At 30.4% G+C, this 27,673-nt stretch overlaps 2 protein-coding genes across 2 annotated transcripts; one reads left to right on the top strand and one right to left on the bottom strand.

The window, feature by feature from the left end:
• The first annotated feature begins 942 nt into the window (after nt 1–942).
• Nucleotides 943–11,102, top strand: fws (four way stop). The gene is given in 20 exon segments (XM_067288143.1): nt 943–1,044; nt 1,159–1,298; nt 4,181–4,293; nt 5,038–5,228; nt 5,538–5,668; nt 5,735–5,903; nt 6,005–6,117; nt 8,749–8,826; nt 8,900–8,981; nt 9,050–9,224; nt 9,296–9,457; nt 9,520–9,619; nt 9,685–9,795; nt 9,860–9,922; nt 9,997–10,100; nt 10,180–10,305; nt 10,377–10,686; nt 10,749–10,805; nt 10,807–10,829; nt 10,897–11,102. Coding segments are annotated over 20 exon segments (2,406 nt in total). The 5' UTR covers nt 943–1,001; the 3' UTR covers nt 11,012–11,102.
• GlnRS (Glutaminyl-tRNA synthetase) lies at nt 11,029–27,209 on the bottom strand. The gene is made up of 19 exons (XM_067288144.1): nt 27,077–27,209; nt 23,840–23,993; nt 21,170–21,355; nt 20,958–21,082; nt 20,832–20,892; nt 20,603–20,757; nt 20,334–20,520; nt 17,711–17,898; nt 17,504–17,634; nt 17,341–17,433; nt 17,137–17,274; nt 16,960–17,047; nt 16,805–16,890; nt 12,158–12,320; nt 11,987–12,079; nt 11,787–11,914; nt 11,656–11,722; nt 11,221–11,346; nt 11,029–11,150 (listed from the first exon to the last, which is right to left on the bottom strand). The coding sequence occupies exons 1-19, from the start codon at nt 27,188–27,190 to the stop codon at nt 11,100–11,102; spliced, it is 2,334 nt and encodes a 777-aa protein (XP_067144245.1). The 5' UTR covers nt 27,191–27,209; the 3' UTR covers nt 11,029–11,099.
• Nucleotides 27,210–27,673: the final 464 nt, after the last annotated feature.

Raw genomic sequence — 27,673 nt, 5'->3', positions numbered from 1 at the left:
TTAAAACTAGTTTTAACTAGACAAAACGGGTTTTAACAAAGACATCCAGTATAAACTAGTTTCAACTAGTTAAAACGCGTCCTAACTAAAAAACTGTTTTGACTGCAACATACACAGTATTTTATCAATATTTAGAAAAATAAGTAAATAATATCAGGCAGATCGCCCAGATGTTGACAAAGGGAGGATGACTTTCGGAAGGTCTTTTTTAAGGGTAACTAGTCCCTATTTAGGGGTTACAGACGTGGAGAAAACCCGGTCGTGGATTCGCGCCGTCCGAGCGAGGCGCGAATTCACGATCGAACTCCCAGTGCTCAGGAAACGAAGACCGCTTGGCCACTGGTGGGTACTTTAAATTATGATTTAACATCAAATCAGCTCTTCCACAAGATGGTACTGTCGCATTTGGGTCTAAGTTGGCCTGGAAAACAATGAATGTTTTTTGTTTTCAAGACCAAGTTTTGGCTAACATACAACGAGGATATTTGTCCACGAAACGGTGGACAAATATCGTTCATTAATTTCTTTTAAATTTGCAGAATAGACTAGAAGTCACGAATTTTCTGTTTGTTAAAATGGAATTTGGAGTCGTTTTGGTGATTAGGAAAAAGCCAATCTAACACGTTCTCCGAGTGTCCCACTAAAAATTGACAACGACTACCGGAAATCTGTTCAGATAATCCGTTTTACTGGGCAACGCGCCCATTTTATACCTATGACAAAAATGAATATTAATTATGCATAATGTAAGAATTGTACGTTTTACAAAACGTTTAATAGAATTTGGAATGATTATTCGATTTTAAATCAGAATGAACAATAAAAGCATCCGGACTTTAACCACCATCGAAATGAATATTAAACAACACTCGTATAAATTATTTTAATTATTCTCTGGAATAATAAATTTTAAATTAAAATATAAATATAATCACGGGTAAATGATAAATTAAAATCCTTAAATATAGTTTTGACTCGGTAAGGTGACGTATACAAACAAAATGGCGGAGGACATCGCTGTCTTGCAACAATTTGAAAACGATGGTTTGTTTATATTTTAGTAAAATTGCATTATTTGATATTAATGCGCGTCACAATAAACTCGCGCGTATTTATTTAACTTATTGGATAAATAATACAATGCTTTTCGTTCAATAGATATATATAAACAGTTCTTAACTAAAGACTTTGATGTGAAAACTGTCACTTCAAATGCCGTTCAAGAAGTTTCCATAACAGAGAATTTAAACAAGTTGTCACTTGGGATAGCATTGCTTGATAAAGAACTGCATGATCAGGTAATTTATTCTTAAGAAGTGCCTAAGGGTGGAAGAATTTGGAAAAAATTTGCATCATTATACACTATGGGGGCCCTCCACAAACAATCCTGAGTAGTTTAATATAATAAGCTATTACTGGAATGTCTGACAAACTAATAAGATGGTGGAAGCAAATGGTACTAAATAAAGTTCTATAAATACTTTTGCAGGACTTTATCTAAGCTATTTCAATGTCGTGGGGTTCTTGTACTATTAGAAACATAATTAAAGGGGAGGAGGTTTGCCAAAATTATATCATTGCACACAACAAAGAGGGAGGGTTCAAAAGTGATCCAAAAATTGTATGTGTAGATAATGGATGGTCCAGGTCAAGTGTAGCTTTAAGGATACAAATATAACATTTTCAAACTGTATGTAAGAAATACAAGTGTATGCTAGTAGTTTTGATGGTTACGTGCTTACGACGTACAGATATATATATAAAAAAGCGGTTCGAAAGTTGCTTTGTTTTTATAACTAAAGATGGCACTGCATGTTTCAGGTAGTGTCAATGTGGGTGATAAATATGAGACAGTTGTGAAATTATGTCTGATCTGTCCTGTACTAATACAAAATAAAGTTTATTTAGTGCTTTTTAACATATAACTTTTCTGAATAAAAAAGACTATGGTGTCATCGAGTCTTTTTAATTTTTAAGGAACACTACAAAAATAGGTGCAAAAACTTTTCTGTGAATTCAACTAACTTTAGCACTGTATATGTCTGCAAAAGACATGGATATTTAATTAGAAATTTGTATATAGTATATAAACACAGCTTTCAGCTGCTAGTTATTTTTATTGCATATATCATCTTTTGTCTGAGTTTTGTGCATTTCAAAATGAGATAAAAAATGAGACACACCAGATTTTATTGACCAGTCATTAATCTCCATGAAATTTTTTTATTTTAGTTGTGCTGTATTGTAGTAAAAATATTTCTTTGTTCTTATAGGTGTGAGTTTTGAATGAAATAATAAAGATGCCAAACAATTATCAGAGAAAAACTAAAAAGTAGGGTCAATGTGGGTAAATATGAGACTTTTTAAAACTGATGAATGTTTAATCTTATCTACTTACTTTTAAATATCATGGAGCAATGTTTTATACAAAAATGTCTTGCATTTAACCTGTAGTACCTCATTATTAACCTCCCTGTTGGCATAGGCAAGTTCTTATGGTGATATAATGGGTGTCTCATTTTTCATCTCCTAGTGTCTCATATTTTACCTTCAAAAAGGTAAACTATGAGCCAGGAAAAAAGATTTTTTGCTTAACATTTCTCATACATACAGAAAAAAGAATACTCCATTAGATTTTAACACCATCTGTAGACCTTGTCGTGTATTTCTCTTTGTAAAATACTGATCTTAACAAAGGCTGTTACAAAAGTTTTGAAAAGTGTCTCACATTTACCCACATTGACCTATACTGATAGGCCTTGTCTCTTGTTGCTATTGGTCACCGTTTAAGAAAATGGACTGCTACCTTTTAGTTGCTTTTTTAGAAATTAATTCAAAATTTAATAAAATAAGTATTTTTATATAATTAACCATTAATCATTACAGTTAAAAGTTCTAATGAAACAATGTAAATTAACAATATTTTACATTGTGTCATTATCTGTCAGGATAGTTCATATTTATGTTCAGGACCTGATGAGACATATCTGAGGAGCAGAGACATGCTGTTTGTAGTAGTTTCTTTTGTAGGTGGAATGTTTCATTGTTTTGATATTTATTTGCTAATAAATATGGTAGAACTTCAATTATGCAGATTGTTATTGTGAAGCTAAATGCAAATATTTTGTGATGAAATGTACTGTATTTGTCAACAAAGCAACAAACTAATTTAAATTTTATACAAGTATAGCATATTTATTAATTTACTGTTGATTGTAATACAATACAGTGTACTCCTCACTTTACGACCGAGTTCTGTTCCAACGACATAGTCGTTAAGCGAGGAGCTTGCGTTGGGAATATAGGATCATTGTAAAATTATACAAATTATGCAACAAACTTCAAATTTATTCATAAAAAGACTATTATAGTATGCTATTAGCCTATTATAGTACACTTAGTGTGCATGTCACCGTCTGCCACTGACCAACACATAAGCTGAGAAAGGGGATTCCCCGAATTGCAGATCGAAACTCGATTGGTCGTAAGTGCGAGTGGTCGTTAAGCAGATAGGTCGTAAAGTGAGGCGTACATGTATACATAAACTTTTAAATAGTTTAAGTAGCAATGTGTATAAAAATAGATTTTACATTGTGATAATAGTCTAGTATCCTTAAACAGAAATTAAAACAGATTTTCTGCATATCCATATGGCTGTCAGCCTCAATTAATCTGGATAATTGGAGTTATATTGTATTATTCTTATGTATTCATATCAAAGATTATTTTGGTATATATTTGTTATAGTTATTGTACACTTTTACTTTGCTTTGCTTTGCTGCTTAGTTTATCCCTTTGAGCATCACACATTACTATGGATATTTGTATGTTTGATTTTTTTGTGCCTTTAAATATTAGTTGGTGCTTCAGTTTTAGTTTAATCCATGGTTGGGGATAATTGTCTTTTATAAAATAAAATTTTTTCAATTATCAATTAGACATTTATTATTATTAGTCTCTTTTTAATCATTTTTGGTCACTTTTTCACATTTTTGTTAGTAAATTGGAGTGCGAGTCCTGATTCTGTCATCTTGATGCCTTGAAAACCCTACTGTTGATCTCAATATTCATAATATTTGTTGTAGATTAAGTTTTTTTCTGCTGTGACACTTGCTTATTTTTATTTAACTATTAAAATATGTAATATAATAACTTATTAAAATAAAAAAAATTGTTTTAGGTTGCATATCATTATGAAGATCTTTTATCGCAAGCAAATGGAATTGAAACTCTGGAAGGAGTTTTAGAAAAAGTACATGGCAGAATTCAAACTCTTCTAACAGCTACTGAAAGGTATTCTTTCAAAATTTTCTAGTAATCAAATATAAAAATAGTAGTAACTTAGTAGTAGGTTTAACTTAGAATCTCAACATCAAATATAATATAAATGATAGGTAATTCTGTTCATTGATGTTAACAAAATGTAATAAAACCAAACTAAAACATTTAAAAGTATATGGTAATACTTTTGATGGTTTGCACATCTGTCATCCTCAGACAAAGAATTTGAAAAACACACAGCTTATTATAACTTGGAATTTATAAATTAATCTGAGTAAACAGAATGAAAACATGAATGTTACGATTTACATAATTTTAAAGAAAATTGAATTAAAAAATGTATATATATATTATATATATTTTAAAACTAAAACTGGTAACAAATTAAAACATGCAAATACTTTATAAGTACAAATGAAAGTGCTAAGAGGGCTAGAGCTGAGTCAACAAAGTCATTACCTAACCCAAAATGCCAACTGGTAGAACATAACAAAAGCAAGTTAATCCTCAAGTAAGTAGTTCATAAAGAGATATCCAAAGCCCTGATAGTTCTAAAATAGTGGGGTTACATGACATGTTGCTGATAATACATAAAGCTTCCCATATATAGAGTAATTTTTACTTGGTTGTTTAAACTACTAATTTAGTAAAGTATATTTTTAATGTTTTAGTTTTGGATTATTGCATTTCATTAACGTTGACAAATAGAGTTGCTTGTTATTTATATATATTTTTGAATTTTTTTTAATTTTATAGGTTACGTTCTAAACTTATCGAGCCATACAATAAAGTAGCCACTCAAACAACCATGCTTGTCAGATTGCAGATGACCTGTGATCTACTCCGACGTATTATTAGAATTTTGCATCTTAGCGGTCGCTTACAGACTCAACTCCAGGGTGGAGTTAGAGAAATAACAAAAGCAGCACAGAGTCTAAATGAATTAGGTAATTGAAACACTAAATTATTTATAGATTGGGCTGGATGGTGAAAAATAGCAAAGTGAGGGAAGCTTGATGATGCCCACCCTATTATGTATGAAATTAATAATGGGAATAAAAACTTAAACTCTTGCACCTTTACAACACATTCACACATTTTTGTTTTTATGGTAAAATATTCAAAAAACTTTAAAGGAGAGGGTTTATTAAGAAAAATGCCACCCAAAGCTGTCACTTAACTGCCTTTATGCTACCATCCTGCCCTCTTTAAGGACGTATTTTGCATTTTACTGAATATTTGAATTTTAAAATTAGGCTATTTAATGGAAAATGTTGATTTGTCTGGATTGGAGGTGATTGAAAAGGATCAAAAGTTAATCAAAGACGCAAGAATTCAAGTTGAAAAACAAGCAAAGTTATTATTAGAAAAAGGAATGGAAACTCAGGTAAATATATTTGAAAAGATACATTTAATATATCGTAACTTTTTACTAATTTAAAAATTTTTCTAGAATCAAGCTCAAGTAGCTACAGCTCTCCAAGTTTTCCACAATTTACAAATTTTACAACCATCAGTGAATGAAGTAATTAATCAAGTTTTGACAAAATTAAAAGAAAATATCAAAACAGCTTTAGATATTAAATTATTAAGTCAGCAACCAGGAAACATGCCAATAAAAAGTATTTATATTTATGAAAATTATTCTTTTTTATGATTTTTTCAATTATTCATGCAGCAACTGTAGATAAATTAAAACCCTAAACATTTTTGTTACTTACAGATGCTCCTGGTCGCGCAGCAATACCGACTATAGGGAATTCTGCATCATTTCGAGCCACATTATGGACAAATATGGAAAATCTCATGGATCAAATATATACAGCTTGTAGTCATGTAAGTTTGACTTGATTTATGAAAATAATTTGATCAAACACTCTATCTCTGTATGCCAGGAATTGATTTTCTTTAATCATTTACAAATATGTACATACACTGCTGTTGTTATTGAATTCTAGAACCTTAAATAAGAACGTTTTAAACATCCAAAACTAGAATTTAATATCCTACTTAGTTATTGTGTTTGGTTCATTTAACCCATTTGATAGTTCAGGGTATTTATAACTTTTTAAATAAGATAGCAAGGAGATTAGAAGTAGAAATGAAGAGTGTATTCTTGAACAATTTAAGACAAATAAAAACAGTGGTATGATTAATTTTGCCGATAGTAACGTTTGTCATACTTAATGATATCATTGAGTATGTTGCCTTGTAAAAAGGCTTTAAGTATACTAAGTAGCCTAATTGTTTAATTTTAAGTGAGTTAACATTAATTAAGCTTTTATAAATTTTTAAAAAGCAGATGAATTTATAAAACAAAAAGTAATGAAATTACTAACAAAATTAATCAAATTTAAATTTATTTTATCTTTTGTGAGAAACAATGCTAAACAATTTCTATACTTATGTCGCAAAAGAAAAAAGTGTTGCAATTAATTAAAAATACAGTAGCGAACCGAAAATCGGAATCAATTGGGGACTGGCGTTGTTCAGATTAGTAATTTGTTCCGATTACCAATTATGTACGAAAAAATACATTAACCTGTCTGATATTCAAATTTTTCTTCGTTGCACGTCGCTTCGTGTTGAATTTTCGTCGATTTTAAGCCTAACAAAAATGTTTATAATAATAATCAAGGCTATCGTATCGTTAAAAATTATTTCTGCATTTTGTACAAACAAAATAAATATATTGAAGAATATAAAAACATGAAAATTATACTTTAGAAGTAAATTTAGTATCAAAAACGTTCGATTCAGCACAACACAGTACGACTGAAAATCGTGCCGATTACCGGGGTTCCGATTAACGAGTCTCTACTGTATTTAATTAAGGATTCAAAAAATGCAGGATAAATTAAATAAATAATTATAAAAACTAAAAATTAATACTAAATAAATTAAACCTAAAAGTAACAATTAAATTTAATTTAAAAATAATAAACTAATAATTAAAACTGAAAAGTTATAACTAAAATTATAAACTTATAAATAAAAACTAAAAATCAAATCAATTCAATTAAAAATTAAAACGTTTTTGAAAACAGTTAAATTTAAAAATTAATTTTATTTACAATTTGATTAATGTTATTTGTGTGAGGCTGTGACAGAACATTTTGCTTTTAATATATATACACATATAAATTATTAAAAATAATATAAAAACTAAAATCTGTATTTTGTGTACAGTATAACCAAAGATTATTCAAACTTAAAGAATAGTGGTTAAGGAAGCAAATGAATAGCTGTCTGCCACTTCAAATCTGAGTTAAAAGTGAAGTCTTTTTGTGCCTCCTATTCTTACACAAAAACTCTTTCCCTTTTCCACAAATTTGTGCCTGTATGCAGAGGAAGTTAACTGGTGGGTGGTCCTTTTGAGGAATGAATTGTAGACCCCCACCCAACATCTGTTTTTTTTGTGAAGTGTTGGTTTTGGTGGGGACAGAACATTTTGCTTTTAATATATATACAGATGTGCAAATTTCCATCTAACAAGTTTGCTGTGATATTAATAGCAAACCTCTTAGATTTCATATTGAACTAAATTCATATGATCATCATGGGTTTGACCATTGATCATTGATCACCAATTCAATGTCCTGCTATGTGATAATATTCAGCAGAAATTAGGAGGTTCCTTCAATGACTCATATCCATCACATGAAACATGTTGGGTGTTTCATGTGATGGTCATTGTGTATGGTGAAACACTCATACCACTTATTTTGGTTAGAAACAAAGATTTGGAGTGAAAATTTTTTGACTGATTATGATAAATATAAGAACATTACATTTTCAATAATTTAACAAATTAATTGTGAAGATATTTTATATATTGCTTATTAATTCATTGCCAATAAAAAACATGAGGTTATAACACCACCTTGCGATTGCAGTTTTTGTCATTTTGTAAGAAATTCTTCTAAGCAACTTCCACAGAGGAATAGTTCTAAAGAAGCAATAAATATTTCCTCTATGTCATGAGTGCTATCAAAATCTTAACAGTGTGAGATTGGTAAAGGAAAATGATCACATGACTATAAACTTGTCATATGAATTTCTAAAGTGGCAGAATTGACTAATTTGTGTGTAGTCTAATACAGCTGGATGACCAAACCAATAACAATGCACATCAAACGAAGTGGACTATGTAATCAGTTTGCTTATACAGCTAAGCCAGTACTAGGCAACACACACATTGTGACATCTGCTTGATATACATATATAAATACCAATATCTGTATATTAAATTACTCATTAAAAATAATCTTGGTGTAGAATGAAATTTTCTTCTTTTGTACCTTGTAGAAGTTTGCAGCAGCAGTATAAACACAAACTATTAATAAGTTACATGAAATTATGAATTCAGCTGTTTATTTATGAAATTTTTTCTTTCAAAATACATATTAATAATATGAAAATAAATTAGCTATAATGTAATTTTAGAAATCTATTTTACAAATTTAGATTCAGCATCTGCAGAAAGTACTTATTAAAAAAAGAGATCCAGTTACCCATGTTTGTTTTTTAGATGAATTGAAAAAGGTAAAATGTGTTTATTTTAAAATATTTAATCATCTAAAGATATTTTATTTAAAAATGAAATTTTTATATTTAGGATCAAGACAGTGATATTGTACAGAATTTTTGGGAGATGATGACTGAAATTCTAACTAAACAATTTGCTGATGCTGCAAAAGGTAAATGTTTGATTTATCAAATTATCTGATTCTGATATCGTGTACAAGGCATGGTGCATCAATTTCAGAATCGACATTCATCAAACAGGCTTTTGAAGGAGAATACCCCAAACTATTACGTCTACATACTGATCTGTGGAAACGATTACAGCAGTTGAATGCAATATCTCAGACCAGTATTGAAGCTGTTGTGAGTTCTCAGGATACATGTGATGAATCTATTGCAACTTTAATGAATTTCAGGTAAATTGGAAACACTTGTTAAATTTCTAACCAAAGTTACTACAAATATATCTGGAAATAATTTTTATTAGACCAGATCAAGCTCTTCATGCAACTTTGATTCCATTTGAAAATGCATATCTTTCTCGTTCTCTCTCCCGTCTGTTTGATTCCGTGAACGTTGTATTTTCGGTCGGAAGCCAAGACGCACCCACAAAAGACGACGTAGAAAACATCATAAAAACTGTATTTAGGTAATATCGCTTATAAAAAGTACAATTTATTTCATTTATATTAAAGTTTTGAATATGTTTAGTGAATTGAATGCAGCAAATATCAATTCCACTCTGAGTCATATCATTGCAAAAAATGTAGCCAAAACTGTCCAGCTATTTACCGTGAAATGTGAACAGCTCGTAAGTATGACACTTAGCTTCACTTCATTTTAAATTTGGATAAATTACTTTATCATCTTTTCTAGATAACAACAGATGGAGATGCAATACAAGTCATTGGCCCACCTACATCTAGTCAAATATTAAATGCAACCATTGTTAACATACTTTATTTGTTTCATAAAGAACTTTCCGACGTAAGTAATTTCATTATTTATTAGAATATTAGTTTAATAAATTAAAATTCAATATTTTTGACAGATGCTTAGTAGATATACCATGTTTCCTACTGAAACAGTAAATATTATAGAAACATCTTCACAGGTATAACAAAACTTTGTTGATAATTAAGAATTTGCAAGATTGATATTTTTATATTAACTGTTTTATAATTTTAGTCCATAAAAACATACATGAGAAATGCAGTTCAACCAATCTTAACTTCTGTAAACAGTTCAATTGAAGCTATTATTGCAACCATGCATAAGGAAGATTTCTCCAGGTTATTTTGATCTTTAAATTTTTGTGAACTTTAATAAAAAAAAAAAAAAATACTAATACATTTCAATATAAAATGATAGTTCACTGATGGAAGGAAAAACAGGGGAAGCTTGTTCTCTCTATATGAAAGAATTACAGGGTTTTATATCAAGAGCTCAAAATGATTATTTTTCAGAATTCCCAGATTGTGATGTAATACAAGAAGGGTTAGTACACATTTCGTAAAACCATTTCATGTTATGAAATGATACCAATTGTAATTTGTATCTTCAATTAGAACTCGACAGCTTGCATGTCGTGCCATAGAATACTTCATTCGTCACGCCAGTCTGGTCAAACCCCTCGGTGATGGAGGAAAGATGAGACTGGCTGCAGATTTTGCCCAGATGGAAATGGCAGTGTCACCTCTCTGCAACAAAATTGGAGATTTGGGAAAACATTACAAGATGCTGAGATCATTCAGGCCATTATTATTTCAGACTCCTTCTCATATATCACAGTCTCCAGTTTTAGGAGAAATAATTCCTTATTCAATAGCTCTACAGTTCTTATTCTCCAGGGCGCCCGACATAAATTCACCACACGAAGTAAGGATTCCATGTTCTTTGTCTTGCAATTTAAAATCGTTATAAACTAATGATCTTTACAGGTTGCTGGATGGTCTATTGAATACTATTCTAAATGGTTAGATGAGCATACGTCAGAAAAAAGAAAGACTAGCATTGATCAGGTAAGTTTTCTGAAGAGCACAAAAATTTGTGTGTTCTTAATAATAATAGTCCTTGTCATTGTTTTAGAGGAACTTTAGAAGCATATGTGCAATCTGTAAGGCAAAGACAAGGGAAAGAATTCTGCCAAATGTATCCAATCTTGCTACAAATTTTGCAGCAAGCATTACACCATGAAAGTTAAAGTAATTATATACAAAATCAGTGAAATAATTTTATTTTGTAAAGTATTCCAGTTGAATTTTCTGATCAAATTAAATACATTTAAATAATCACATCTTTCCAGAATCTTCCTTTAATGAAACTGTGCAATTAAATATTAGCTGTAAAACAAACTACATTAGTTGTTTATCAAAAAGATACTATTTTAACAGTGATTTAACAATTACTTACATTGTCATGTGTTGAATCTGGGTCTATACTATAATAACCTAAACGTTCAAACTGGAACTTATCAAAAGGTTTGGCTCCTTTCACAGATATGTCGACCATAGCATTCTTGATTATTTTTAGAGAGTCCTGATGATATGAAAGAAATTGTATAGGTCATCAAAAAACTGTTATATATATTAGGCGGTTCAACTTCTGCTGAGAAACAATGGAGATCATACACTTTCCAAAACGCATGAGTTGGTGTTGCACTCCCAGGAAAGTTTTGGCAACTTTTTCTGGGCCCACAAAGGAACAATTTTCATCATCTGTTTGGCCATTTGAAGAAGGGGAGTATGCAAAATTGGGGCTACGTAACAGACAGTTCCGTCGCCATTGTTGAAATTCCAGACAGAAGTCAAATCACCCTCATATTAAAAAAAGTAAAAGTGACTTTACTGGATTACAATCCGAAACAAATCCACCCGGAACAGCTTCAGTATCTTCTGGATTTTTGTGCTTGAATCTTTTTAAGAAAAAGTATTGTTACATATTTCCGTAATAACTGTAATTTACAAAATTATACTTACAGCCTGTCATATATTCTCACTTCACACTTTGTTGGTTCGGACACCCAGTGAATGAAGGCTTTTGGCTTTTCTACTTCTGTTGCTGGCTTACATGTAACTTCTAAGGCACTTATGTTTCCATTTCCATCCTGTGGCAGACAGATTTTTAAATTTTTTGTATGTAATTGAATTTATTTACAAATTGTTAATGCTTTACGAACCTTGATAACATTGGACAAAAAGACAACATAGTTGGCATGTTTTAATCCAACGTACTGATTTGGACTAAATCGCCTGTAACCCTGTTCTTCTACCTGAAATTTTGGGAAAGGACTTATAAAGGAAAGAGGAATGATAGAGAGGAGAATGACCAGGAAGATAAAATATTTTACCTCTCGGAAATCACTCCTTTCGATATAAACAATTTTCGAAAAAGGCACTTTATGATAACCTTTCTGACTTTGATTAGGAAAATTTGGAACCTCTACATCTACACTTTTACCATAAGGAAAATTTGTAATTATTAACTGCAGTGGATCTAGAACTGCCATTGCTCTGTAAATAGATATTTAAAATGTTATTGAAGCTTTTCCTTCATATTCCATTAATAATTAGAATAGAACTTTACAGTAAACTCTTGCTAGTCTGGCATATCCCCACTGTGATTGCCTGTGCATTTTGTTAATGCCATATGATTTACCCGTGTCACTCCCAGTAATCTGTTCAGGGAATGGATGGATTAGCAGGAGTCTACTATATTTACAAAGTAAATACAGACTCCTGCTAATATCCCCTTACAAAATCTAAATTTTTGTTGTGTTATGCAGTTTTTACCAATGTTCCTAGTAATTAATTGTAATCAAGGTCAAAAACATCTATTTACTCAAAATGAAACCTTCATTACTTTGTAATATGGTTGCTATCTATTGGCTTTTGTATATAAATGTCTCAGTCTACCAAACAAGTTTTTGGATTAAAATCTCACAGCATTCCGGTTAGAAGCATCTTTATTTTAAAAATTGGATTACAAATACATTTTGGGTTGGTTTACACTCCCAACCCCTCTTCAGTGCTGTACAAAAAAAAAAACAATAATATAAGTAGGTCACAACATTATCTAGGTATCGCGGAAAGAGAATTTTTACATGTCTCATGCCTTTATATGGTAAGTAAATTTACATGTCTTTATCACAATTATATCATCCATAAACTCATATAACAGTCTAGTATTCTTCATAAAATTATATAATTCCATTTAAAAATCTTTAAAAATTCAAAAAACTTAATTATATTTTCATGTACTTAAAGTGAGTGGATACTACATATAACAACAGACATCATTGCTAATATGGATAAAATTATTAAAGATTTGACAATCAAGAAAAAGTTAATTTAATAAAAACAAAACAATCATTCAAAATTTAAAACATATTAATCAAAATAATACCATTATAAAAAATACAATAAATTTCCTCAAAACAAATTATCTTCTTATTATTATTAATTGTTTTGTTTAATCTTTTAATAATTAAATTTAAAAAAGAAATTATTGATTTGCTCAATAGTTGACAATTATGGGGTTTTTTAATTTTATATATGAGGAAATTAATCTTATGTTTAATTTGGGAGTTCTAGTTTTAAGACACACAAAGTAGAAAAATATAGACCTATAGTAGATTTTAAATATTCAATACTTTACAATTTAGAACAATATATTAAACAGCAATTGATAAATATCGATTGTTCCAGTTATAGTGTAAAAAATGATGATGATGTTATCAACAATATACAGAAATTAGAAAAGGAAAATGCAGATAAATTAATAAACCTCGATGTAAAAAATATGTACCCAAATATAAAATGGAAAATAATAGAAGCTAGCCTGATTCAACTTAATGTAGATAAAACATTAATAGACCTAATACATATACATTCGAAATAATTTTGCATATACAAAAAATTCTTTCGAAGTTTATGATGAATTCTATAGACAAGTAGATGGTATTAGTATGGGATCAAAGATGGGGCCGAAATTAACGGAATTAGTCATGAAAAACATTGGTGTTATTTTTCACCAATAACCCAGGTATAAAAATTGTAATGAGATACACTGACGACTATTTACTGATATATAATAATAAGGATAATTTTTTCATCTGTTATTTTAATACCATAAACAAATAAATTCACTTTTGCATGGTTTTTTTATATGCTACAATGTCAATAAAACAATTAACTACCACTCTTACATTCCAGATACCATGAAAAAGAATACTTATGTTATGGACTTAAAAAACATATATACAAGAATATCTGACAATAAAAATTGCAAAATCAAATTAAAAGAACTAGAAACAAAGTTTATTCTTAATGACTATCCTAAAAACACAATAAATAATTGGCATGAACAATATTTCAAAAATAGATATTAATATAACACAAAATATAAAGTAGATAGAAAATACGAAAAATAATAATAAATATTTTCGTTAAAAATATTTTTGATAATTGCAATAAAGCACTTAAAAAAGATAACATTAGTTTGGCCCCATCTTTGACCAATAAAATATCACACAAACGTTTATGGTAATATTAAGAAACAATAATAATAATAACATAAACTACACTTCATTTTTAAGATTACTTATAAGATAAAGTGTAATTGTCAAAATTCAAAAGTTTAGCCACTTTCCTATAAGCCTAGAAGTTTAACAATGGCGTTTGGAATGTCGAGCATGATTCCACCGACTTTCCAAATGCCATTGTCAAACTTCTAGGCTTACAGGAAAGTGGCGCTGAACGTCCGACGTACACGTTTTCACGTTAAAACTTTGGCCTCAACCTCACTAATAATAAATGTCAAATTAATAGAAACAATATAAAAATTCTATACTCAGAAAAAGATACCCATAAAAGGAAATTCAAGGAACACATCGAAATAAGAAAACATTCCAAAGAAAATCTAGTTAATATTTCAGATGGTATGCAAATTGACCCTCAGTGGTACAACTTAATACAGGATGCTACAACACATTATGTATTATAATAACCACAATCCAAGATACGTTGTGCTGTTTGTTCAGATGAATTAAAAATACTAGATAAAACTTATTGTTGGTATGTCTTTACAAATAAATCTTTTAACATTAAAGAAATATAAAGTAATTTAATCTTTAAATTACAGTTGTTATGTCATGTTATATTAACAACCATAAAGTCTTCACTAAAGTATACAGTAAACCCCCCTATAACATAGATTTGTATAACACACTAAAAGAGACTCATATAACATGGTAAAATGTCATCACCGACTCGTGTCACAACAGGATTGGTCGAATCTGAACCAATAGCGGATATTGTACAAACCGTTGAGTTTAAACGAGCACTAGACCTACTAAAAAACATTTATTATTCAACGGCCATAAAAATTATATTTTTATTAATGATGTCTCCAAAGTCAAGTTATTTTTCTGCAAAAAAGTCGCTGATCAGGAAACACGTGTCCGTCATTCGATGAGCTGCTCCACGACGAAAATAAGCTTAAGCAATGGCGTCGTCGAACGGTGCACACTCAGTAAGTAATCCTACAATTTTTTGTTTACAGCATAGTTCATATGGATTAATCCCAAAAAATTATACGTGATTTGGAAATGTTGAGTCAAATTAGTCTAGAATCGATTAATTTTATGGAAGATAACCTTTCAAACAGCCGTAGCCCCTAAACTGCACACATGCCGGGCTGTGATTGGCTCGTGTATTTAAGTGACTCGTACAACACTGATTCATATAACATGGAACGTATCTACCATGTTATAGGGGGGTCTACTGTACTAGTATCCACCCACTTTAAGTGCATGAAAATATAATTTTACGTTTTTTGAATTTTTAAGGGATTTTTAGATGGAATTATATAATTTTATGTAATTAAATATCTTAAACCATCGTAATTTATCTATTTTTATGTAGAATACTAGACTTTTATGTGAGTTTATGGATGATATTACAGTAGAACATCGATTATCCGACCCCCGATTAACCATTAAATAAACCATTAACCATTAACCCGACCCCGATTAAATGTGCATTCTAGTCGGCAAATTCAAATGTCCGCTAGTGATGTGGCGCTACAATATTTGGTTATGTCTTGCTACTTTAATATTACTTTTGTTAAATTTTTGCATGTTTTAGCTGGCAGCACTGGCTCGACCATGAAAGAGAGGCTAGTATTTAAACCAGGCCTAATACACTATACTAATAATGTATTTTTTCATACTTTTCGGTTATCCGACCAACCCCAGTCCCCAATTAAGTCGGATAATCGATGCTCTACTGTATTGTGATAAAAATTTATGCCTTTATATGATATGTAAACGGTTATGTCATGTAAAAATTCTCTTTCTGCGATATCTAGATAATGTTGTGACCTACTTATATTATTATTTTTTTTATACAGCACCAAAGAGGGATTGGGAGTATAAATGAACCTAAAATGCATTTGTAATCCAATTTTTAAAGATAAAATAAAGATGTTTCTAACCAGAATGCTGTGAGATAGTCTACCAAACAAGTTTTTGGATTAAAGAGACATTTATATACAAGAAACCTTTATTTTCTACACTTTTTTATGTGAACAATAATCTTTATTGGAAATATGGAAAATGTGAAGGTGATTTAAACCAAAGTGTAATGAATTCTGGTAAAATTTTTGTTCACTTTATTTTGTGACAATTAATGACTCGATCATCATCATTTTATTAGAATTTCCATGTAAAACATATAGCATCTTGTTTAGATAATGTTTATTAAAGGCTGATAAAACAATATGGCTAATGGAAAAAGTTGTTTAAGTTTGGTTTATCGCTGTTTGATAAACACATGAAAAATTGAACTTTTCAAAATGCTATTTGTTTTGTCTTACGAGACAAATTTTTGTACCTAAAACTTATCCAAAAAGTAGGACATATGCAATATGACAGTGCATCTTATAAGGCAAAAATATACAAAGTTCAAATAAATTATTATTAATTGAAAATATTTACCTAGGTGCTGTATTATTTAAAATGTCCCTAACGTATGCTTCTAGCATCTGAGGATCGACTGTTGCCTGGGCTCCCGTCAAACCCATCTAGAAGTAATTTTGATTAGTTTCTAATCATTTGACTTTTTTTCTGTTATAAAAAAAATTCACACTAACTTGAGCACAGAAATTATTAATGGCTTCTGGAGGGAATCCACGACGACGAAGAGCTGTAAGGGTGAAGAGTCTGGGGTCGTCCCAGCCACTGTGGTAAGCAAGACCAATTAAGAACTTATTAAAAAGAGATTGCTCGTATTTAATATGAATGTATTTGTAACAAAATATATTTATTACCTTACTATTCCTTCTGTGATGAGTTTTACTATTTTTCTTTTGGACACAACAGTATAGTTCATGTTAAGACGTGCATATTCCCACTGCACGGGACAATATATATCTAGGGAATTGCACAACCAGTAGTATGACGATCGCCTAAAATAAAAGTCATATCTCCAAATAAAATGTAAAAATGTGTGTTAATAGAGGAAATTTTTATACCTCGACTGAAATTCTTTTGTACAGAGAGAATGGGTGATATTTTCCAGAGAATCACACAAACAGTGAGTGAAATCGTAAGTAGGATAAATACACCTAAAACATATATTGTTGAAGTATTGAGTCAGTAAATCAATTTATTCATTGAGTTTATAATTTAGTTTACCATTTATTGCTAGTCCTGTGATGTGGAAGAAATTTTATCCTGTAAGCTACAGGATCTTGTTTCCCTTCTTCCAGGGTGGTCTTCATCCTCAGAGTGGCCTCACCCTCCGAAATTTTCCCTCTTTTCATATCCTAACGACATTCATATAGCTTCATCTTGACCAATGTTACTGTTAGAGCTAGTTTATATATTTTATGTTCTACTTACTTCAAACAACTTGAGACTTTCTTCAACTGGACGATTTCTCCATGGCGAAGGAGGAGGATTAAAACCTTTGATGTCTTCCTGTTTCTGATGGCAAATGTAAGCTAAGTCTCTTCTGATCAGTTCACAAGCAAAATTGTATAGTTCATCAAAATAATCGGATGAATGCGATATCACATCAGGTTTATAGCCTATTAATATATTTAATACGACTTAAACCTTAATTGCATAAAAATGAATTATTTCTTATTGCTGACATTTCTTTTCCAAATGATGATAAGTAAAAAAGTATCACTTAATGCAATGTGTTTAAAAGTATTTGGGCTGATTTTTTCTCTCCAGTGTTGTCTATAAAAGCATACAAACACACACTTCTAAATGTTACCTGATACTTTTATACCATGTATGGCTCTAATGTTAATGTCCTATATTTTGTCCAGTGAGTATATTTGGGAAGATAAAAGATGAAGATAAAAGCTGTCTTCATTGTCATATAAACCATTATGAATGAACACTAACCAAAGCAAAATGTAGTTTGATCAGTTTCATCTCATTCAACATAATGGTTGAAAAGGTATTATTTACAATTACAAATGTTAAGGAAAAAGTTGGTTGAACAAACTAAAATTCAATAAAAGTTAGGATGGTTTCAACTCCTAACAAATTGGTTGAACAGTTACCAAAAAGGAACTGTTTGGTAACTGTTCAGTTTGGCAGTTCAGTTCATATGCCAATGTAAACATAACTTAAATTCTCTTCTTAAACAAATCTGATAATTTATATACAAGTTTCTGAACAATAAAACTCACATGGAAAATGAACCTTATCCTGGAATAAAGTCACAGTTTCTTCAGTAAGAAAACATGCTGAATGATGATAAAAGTGCACATTCTGATGATATGAGAGTGACTCTTAGTATTCCTGTATTGCAAAACTAAAGTCCTGAAACAAAATATTTTTTATGTATGTTCAAAGTACTCCTCTGGCTAAAATGCACTTATACTTTTGATTTTTGGAATGAGTGACTTCATGATACCACTCATTTTCTGAAATGATTCAATTTCAACCCATGTTAAATTTGCAATCCCTCAAATGTTTTTTTGAGATTAAAAAGTAGCCAGAAGTTACATATCGAACATCACTACATTCACCAGACTGACAATGATTCTGATATTATTGGCTTGAAGGAAATCAACAGTCTTCTTGGTGGTATGTGATGAAGCATTATGATGATGAAAATTATACTTCAAATTTTCAGTGACTCCAGAATTCTATGAAGACAAATTATAGTGTATTAATTAGCTGTTATTGTTTGCTGTTCTTCAAGCTTAACTGCTTTCACTAGACCAGTGCTATAGAACAAAACAGCAAACATGACTTTTTTTTATTGCTCTCTACCTTTTCACAGTTGTTGAAATTGGACCATCTTTATGGTTCCATATCTGGCTTTCTTGAAGTATGGGACTGTCATAAAATGGTATGTATATCTCATCACTTGTGATAATCTTGGAAATAATCTGGTATCTACCTTGGTTCAACATCTACAGAATTTTCTTAGAGATTCTGAAACAATCTGACTTTTGGAAATTGTCAACTGATGCAATATTTATTGAGATGATACTTTTTAACCATAACTTCTCATGCAGAATGTCCACAACTGCAGCCTCTCCTGTATCATTTCATAGGTACATCTTGGTCTTCTGCAATCATACATTGGATAGCAGTTACATTTTCAGGAGTCACTGCTGGTCATGGTTGCCCTTCATGTAGTAGGGAAGGAAGTATGATCCCTCTGAAATTTTTTGTACCAACTGAACACAATAGTAAAGAATGATGGAGCATCAACCCAAAAGCCAATTTCAATCATTTATAAACAGTCTTTTTCATTCAGTCCAACACAAAACTCATTGCATGACATGCTTCTGTAAAATCTTCCATTGTTACTATTAGAAAGGGGTCTGTCTCACTTAAATTAATGGAGAATGATGAAATTTCTTTATGCACTACATGTCATATGAATATTCTTTTTTTAATAATAAACTTCATAAACATTTTAATTCATCATGAATGGTTTTCTTGTATTGCAAAACTTTCAGAGTAAACCCTATATTATCTGCAAATAGGTATTTCTCTTCATTTGTCTTGAGCAATTTCACGAGATATGAGCATGTAATAAATCTGAGAAATTTATAATGTATCTTGCAACCAAAACAGAATGAAATCATTTATTGACAATCTTCAAGTTACTAAAACTTGCAGCAGTATGTTTCAATTGTGGTGATATAATGCATCACAAATATGTTCTAGAAAGCCAAAAAAATTAAATTGGCATTTTGTTATATTTTCAAGAGATTGGCTTTGGTGGTTAAGCCAAGGTGGTTAAGCCCTGACACTCTAGGGAACCAGGGATAAAATCTGCATGAGGAACCCCAGGAATTTTTTGGAAGTGTTCTGCCTTGAATGGTTGGGCCCAATAAAGTGACTAATATCAATTTTATGTCAAAAAGTTTGTTATTTTTAGTTTCTTAACTTCAACCCAAACACCTTACAATCAGATTGCATGTGTTATTAAGTTATATAGATATGCTGTTATGACACATTTAGGCATGAATTAAAAAATACTCACCTAACCATTCTACCATTTCTAGAATACCCTTGAAATATATTTCCTCTTCCTTCTCTGGATTAGTATCATCATAGCGAAGGAAGCAAATACCACCATGGGCTTTGGCATAACCAAAATTAATGTTAATAGCCTTTGCATGTCCTATATGTAGGATGCCATTAGGTTCGGGTGGAAACCTTGTTCTTACCTACAGAGAATTTAATTGTTTCATTTCACTTTTTTTTAAACAATTATAAAATTACAAACTGTACAACAGAATTTTAAGTTACCTGTCCATTAGTAACTTTTAAATGATTCTGTAACAACTGCATTGTGTTTGGAGTGATTACATATCCATCAGTTTTATAATTCTCTCCTGGCTTGTGAAAGTGTACTTTTGTTTTCATTAATTCTGAAATAGTACTTGCACCAAGCTGTTCTTCGACTAAAAATATAAAAATAAAATGCATAAACAAAATTTGCCATATTATAAGAGGAAAATATAAGTAATAAACTCACCTTTCTTAGGAACATCACCATTAACTTTGACTGTTTCTTTCTGTTTACTTACATCTTTTTGCTACAGAGAAAATGCACATTAAATAGTGAAATAAATCAAAAATTTTTTAAATTAAATTTACTTACCTTAGTTTTGATGTTCTTTTCTAAATCATTAGCAGTTTTTGGTCCCAAGAGATCGAGAAGTTGCATGTCCACTTCATTTTTAATCGATTTTCCATCGGCAAACTTTAGTCTGGTTCTTGCTTCAGCTAATAAATCAAAATGCTTTTCATATTTACTCCATTACAAATTTTTATAAATTAACTGTTAAATTTTGATTCTACCAAAGATATTACCCATCAGAATTCCAACATTAAAGCTATACCGTTGATTCTGAAGCTGTTCTTTATGCTTGAAAATAATATCTTCCACGACTTTTTCAATCTGTTCAGGAGATATCAAGACTCCCACTCCTGCAGCATTTTCAAATTCTTCTATATTTAATGCCTCGGTTGGATGTGTTAGCAGATATTCTAAAGCACCTAAAAAAATTTATTTATCAAGTCATAGAATATCATTCAAATAATAATAATAATAATAGTTGAGTATTTAGAAAAGCTAAAATGTTTCTTTCTTACATATTTTACTACTAACATTGAGATGTTCACCTGTCATCATGGGATCTAGATTTAAAAATTTATCATGGATAACACAGATTCAAGTTTAGTCTCTCGTCGTCTGTTCCCACGTGCCACATAGATTTAATGTCGAATGACTTGTGTTAAAATATTATTTTTCTATTTTTATTTTTAAATTTGTTTGTAATATAATCAATTTTATGACTTAACTAGGAAGGCTGCACTCCAAGCCTCCTACATTGGTCCAACTGCCCAATTGCTTCCAATATAGAGTATTCATAATAAAAATTTCAATATGTGTACTAATTCCAATTGAGGATTCAGTAACAAACTAAGTTCAGATCCATTTTGAAATGTACTTACACACTTAAATTCTTTTGAGAAAAGTTTTCATTGAAATTGCATAAATCAAATATAATAAATAAAATAGAAAGCAAAGTTGAAAAATACAAATTTACATAATAAGTCACATGTGCAGTTACTGTTCTACTTATTATATACCATTCTGGAATCTGAAGACTGCCATTTTACATAGTTGAGAATGTTTGTTTTCTTAATAATTGCATAAAATCTTATTCTTTCAAATTTTTTCCATCAAAATTGATCATAGAACCAGTTGACATTCTCTTTTTGAATTGGACGAAAAACATTCCAATTCCATGATAATGTGTTTGCTTTGTTCACTCACCTCAAGGACTTGGTTCCCTTGTTTCCAGCATAGAATACAGTGGAACCCTGGTTAATGAACTTTTATTTTGAATAATTGTGTCTCAGGTAACAGACGAAATTCGGATAACGAACGTAATGGTTTTTTGTGTCAAATTTTAGTTTCTATTAGGCATGTGCAAGTTAACCCTTTCCCGGCCAGGGTACCGATCTATCGTTACCCTATTCGTTTAGCAAAACTTCTTTTTCAGTTTCGTGATTTTTATATTTAATCAATATGGCATCCAAGAAAGAGAAAAGTTATAATGGCAATAGAAAACGACAATGCACTATAGCATTTGAGAAAAATCTTGATTAAAAGGGTAAGACAACCAACTTTAGATCAATTTCTTGTTCCTTACCAAAAAAGACCTCGAATCAAAGAATCTCCCGATGAAGTACTACTCGTTATTTTTTTGGAGGGGATTTCCCTTCTAAGCATTAAGCTCTGTATACCTCAACTCCTCTGCCTCCAACTACAACAAATGAAGGTATGTACAGTGCTATTTTATTAAATAAAGTTTACATGTTTGTTTCTGTAATGATAGATACTATATTTCCTTACATTTTCATCAAAGAAAATCTACTGTATTTTACAAATAAAATCACAAAAATTTTGGAGGCTAGAACAGATAAATTGAATTTGCATCAATTTCTATGGGAAAAATTGCTTCGGTTAATGAATGGAGTTGTGGAACAGATTCCACGGGAGGGTTCCACTGTATTTATAACAAAAATTTCATGACAATTCAACCCCCCTGTGAGAGGCCAACCCCTACTTCATTCTCATTTTAAGATCTCTCAATGCTAATAGTTATAATGGTAACTATATGCCTGACAGTGCAATTATTTTATACACAAGAGATGTGAGATATTAGTGGTGCCAAGTGGTCTTTTCCCGTACTGACCATACTTTCCACGAGATTTTCATGGTGATCCAAATTTCTCATTATCCAATATTACAACCTGGTGGGACTGCAGTTGTATGTGTGGTTGGACATCGTATGACACACAATTCTATTAGATCCATTCAATGTATTACCCCATTATCAAGTATGTTTATAGTATTGATTAAGTAGAGGAAAGACTGACTGACAGCTAATTAAATAAAATTTTTACACTTATGCACCGACTTAAAACTTACAAAAATATGTTGCTATGTTTAATTCTGTAAAATTCAAATAATCAACTTTGCATCAAGTTATCTTAAATGATATATTATTGGCTAATAAAAGTTTGATATTGCAAATATCAAATATTAAGATAATTGTCTCTGGAGATGTTATTCCTGTCTCAAAATACCACATGGCTGTTTTCTCATACAAAAATTGCAAGAAGATAAATTATCTCAATAAATTTAAAGATAAAATATATTAATAGTTTTATCTTTTAAGATAATCATAAAATACATTTGAAACTATGAACCAGCAGACAAAGGCTATGTGGCTTTCCACAATTTTATCCATTACACATAGATGTGACACCAAAAGAGAAATCGACATGACTAAGGAGTGGAGAATGATATCCTATCTTCACATGATAAATTTTAAGTCTGGATCAGATATAAATCCAGATCTTCCAAGATGGAAGGTTGCTACTTTATCAAGCATCTAACCGGCTGACTAAAAAATTTCAATTAAAATTCTAAATATAATTATATTAATAATAACAATGTAAACTCACTTGACAACTTGACTTCAGAATCAATCTTCCTTTTTGCAATGTATTCGACCAGAAGAGGGAGCTTATTTTTAGTCTGGGCCTTGATTTTTGTAGCTGCCGTATAAAGGAGGGTGCCGACAGACTTACTAATTCCATTTTGAATATATTTGTTTGCCTGTAATGAAACAAAATGAATGTTTTAAATTACTTAGCATAAATCTTAATCATGTACATGCACACACATATAAAGATTATAACAAGAACTAAAATAACCAATAAATATACAATTATCTTCACTTAAAAATTATTCAATACTAAATATCAAACCTACAGAATTACTTAATATATTGCAAGTATAAAATTCTTTTCTTATTATTATTATTATAAAACTTGTTAGAACAAAGCAATGAAGACATCAGCTCGTTGTTCTAGAAGACCCAAGAAATTTCCACAGGCAGTATGATTCATATATGGTAAACTATTCCACCACAGGTCTGGAATAACCCACAACATAAACAAAAAAGAGCCTCTCAATATCTATTGAACAGAGTTAATTATAATACATATATAAAAGCCTTAGTATACAAAATTTTTAGTACATTGTAAAAATACAATGACAATCTTTGGCTAGATCAGTTACTAATAAATTTTAAATAAAATCAAATAGTTTTCTCCCAAGTGGAACATACTAGAATAAAATCAATATAAAGTTCCAAATTCACAATATCCATCATTGTTTGAGTGGTGTCTCAACTCACTGCAGATGATTTTGAGATGTAGAGAAATTCCCAAAAACTTTCCTCTTTAAAATAAAGACTTGCTTGAATCTATAGACTTGGTTTGAAGCAGAATCTAAAGTAAATCAATTTTTAGATATATAAAAGCTTTATGTAAATAAGAAAAATTCATTAACTGTTTAATAGTTGTTTTGTGGTGATTTACAATTAATATTGTTCTATCATTAACTTAAATTGTAAAGCATTTATTTTATTTATAATGAGAAATAATTCATGCAAATTTGTAAGTTAAAAAAAATTTGTGTAGAAGTTTAAGTCATTTACTTTTACAGGATGGTCAAAAAGTTTGATTCCATTTTTATATTAGATTCATAAATAATAAATATGACTTGCATTGCAATCTGGCAAATTATCTTAGAATGATTTTTATGCAATAGTATTTTGACGCAATAGTACATTTAGCAAAGAATTCCATAAAAGAAATCAAAAAGTCCTTCTTCCAGATGTACCATGTGGATTGATTGGCATGGAAATTCACCAGATCAAATCCCATGGAGAATGTGTAATTGCAACTGCAAGAACTGGTATTTAAGTTACCCAGTCCAGACAATAGGAAACAATTAATTGATCAGATCTTTTGAGAATGAGCTTCCATAACTCAGGAAACTTCCATAAAACATTAACCACTCAGCAGTGAGGGACGTATATATACGTCGAGGGCGATCGTGTGGCAGTGCTGAGGGACGTATATATACGTTAAATTCTTTTGGGGTATCACCAAAATCTAGCCAAAAAACAAATTCGCATAAAAAATGAATTATGTAACAATAAAAAAAGACTTTTCTTTACTAGACATAACTGTTTACAAATACTTTTTCTAAAACGGAAATGAGAAAAATTGCGTGAAAAAATACTTTAAAAATTTTTCGGGTATATTCTCCACTACTAAGGGATAGAACCATACCCGACTCTCCCACTGCTGAAAGGTTAAGTGAATGTTTTAATTGACAAAACATTCCTTAAAAAAATTAAGGGAATGCTTGGCAAATAACAGAAGCCACACTAAATACAGTATCACACCACATATCCAGCTAATTGTTGAAACTGGCTAGTGAATTAGTGGGCTGTAGTATAGTTGTAGTTTGCATGTGGCCACCTTGTTTTGTTTTCCATTTTCATTATGATATCAGTTCCAGTGTGGCTGCTTGCATACATGTTAAAAAATAGTCTCATTCTCTGCTTTCTATTATTTTATATTTAAGTACAATCAACTCTGCTTAAGATAGCACCCTTGAAATCATCTGTTACTTTGGATAAGGGAGCATGGCACAAGACCATCAGAGGGGTTGTTAATGATATTCAATTCTCTTCTCTTTTTTATATCCTATGTGGTCTGTGTAACTTATAACATACTTGGAAATGTCAAAATTCCTTATCACATAATTTACTATACTTAAATATTGGTATATTTTACTATACTTACATATATTTAATAGAATGATTTCATTGTTCTATTGAATAATCAGTAAATACAGTATCATTACTAGTCACACTACTTTCACTTCTTCCTACAAATACAGTAATGACTTAGCTAAAAAAAGATGAATATCCTTGATCCAAAATTTCCAAAGGCTCTCTTTTGGAACATACAGTATAAAAGTAAATAAGTATAGTATCACCTTAAAGTAAGGTTGCATGACTTCTAAAATCTAATTAATACACTTCTTGTCCTGTCCACTTGAGATTATGATGTATGTAATCTGTATTGTTTGTTTATATATATTTTATGATACATATGAACAATTATGTATAAAAAGTTATGTCCAGTAAAGGTTGGAAGCATGGGAGGGAGCTCTAAGTTAATTGCTCCCATATCAGATGCTCTGTTACCATGGATTTAACCGTATATATTTAGTCTGTGTCCAGAAAGTTGGACTTTTCCCGCATGCCAGATATTTGGCCTAAGATGGAATATTATGACAAATTTATTAATAACAAACATATATTAACCAATAAAATAAAAATTCACGTTTTGGAACGTTTAGAGGGTCAGAAACTATGGTCACTCTGTATGTTTATGAAGATAAAGTACGTAAAAGTGCCTTGTACTAAAAATTGCATCATCCATATCTTTTATGTACTGTACAATCATTTTCCACGTCAACATTTCCAACTTTATTAATTAATAAGGATGGTAAAACGATCGATCATCGATCATGATTGGTCATTGTTGAAAACGATATATTTTTGCAACGTTTTACTTATTTTCTATACATCTGTATCAGATTCCATCACAGTGACATACCTTGAAACGTCACGTGGAAACTTCCTCCGAGCTCAATCGTAACATTACACTAAATCCACTCTTCCAATTTATATCATAGGACTTTCTACCGATTTATTTCAATTTTTTTAACATAAATTTTAGAAATATCCAGTCGAATTTAAATAATTTTAATATGTATCATTAAAACTTCACTAACAACGCCTTATATATAAATATATAATATTAAAGTCTCACCTCTTCTACCACTTCGACTAATGTTTTAGTTAAAGCTTCGTTTTTTATCGTTTCTTTAATTTTATTTTCGGACAAACCTAAGCTTGACAGCACGACTTCCACGCCTTCCGCCATATTCTCTACGCCAGCGACCTCTGCCTAAAGTTATTATGTTTTTTCTTTATGAATATATCGATTTTGCTTATTTTTTATAATATTTACATAATAATAAATTTATTTTAATTTTTTATTTAACATTAAAAATTAATTAATATAAAATTGTTTTTAAAATTTTTAAAATAATTTAATCAAATTATGTTATAATGCCATAAATGAGCCTAGAATCTCAAGCTCTACCAGCTCATTACCGACTAGGGTTTCTCATTTCCCGGTCTTTTGCTTGTCCCGGGATTCCAGGATAAAAGTTAACTGTTTCCCGGGATAGAATTAATTATTTTTAAGATATACAAAATATCTTGAAATCAAATGATATAATTATTATTTTTTATTTTTTAAATTAATTTAATACGTTCCGCAACCTCCAAAATCATATTAATAATGCTTTGTAAGATATATGTTAAAAATTACCTTTGAATTACGTATAAATTTTCACAAATA

Source organism: Centruroides vittatus, unplaced genomic scaffold (genome assembly GCF_030686945.1).
Source record: "Centruroides vittatus isolate TY-2023 unplaced genomic scaffold, ASM3068694v2 scaffold_769, whole genome shotgun sequence".
NCBI classification, from domain to species: domain Eukaryota; kingdom Metazoa; phylum Arthropoda; class Arachnida; order Scorpiones; family Buthidae; genus Centruroides; species Centruroides vittatus.
This window is presented reverse-complemented; position numbering and strand designations above follow the sequence as displayed.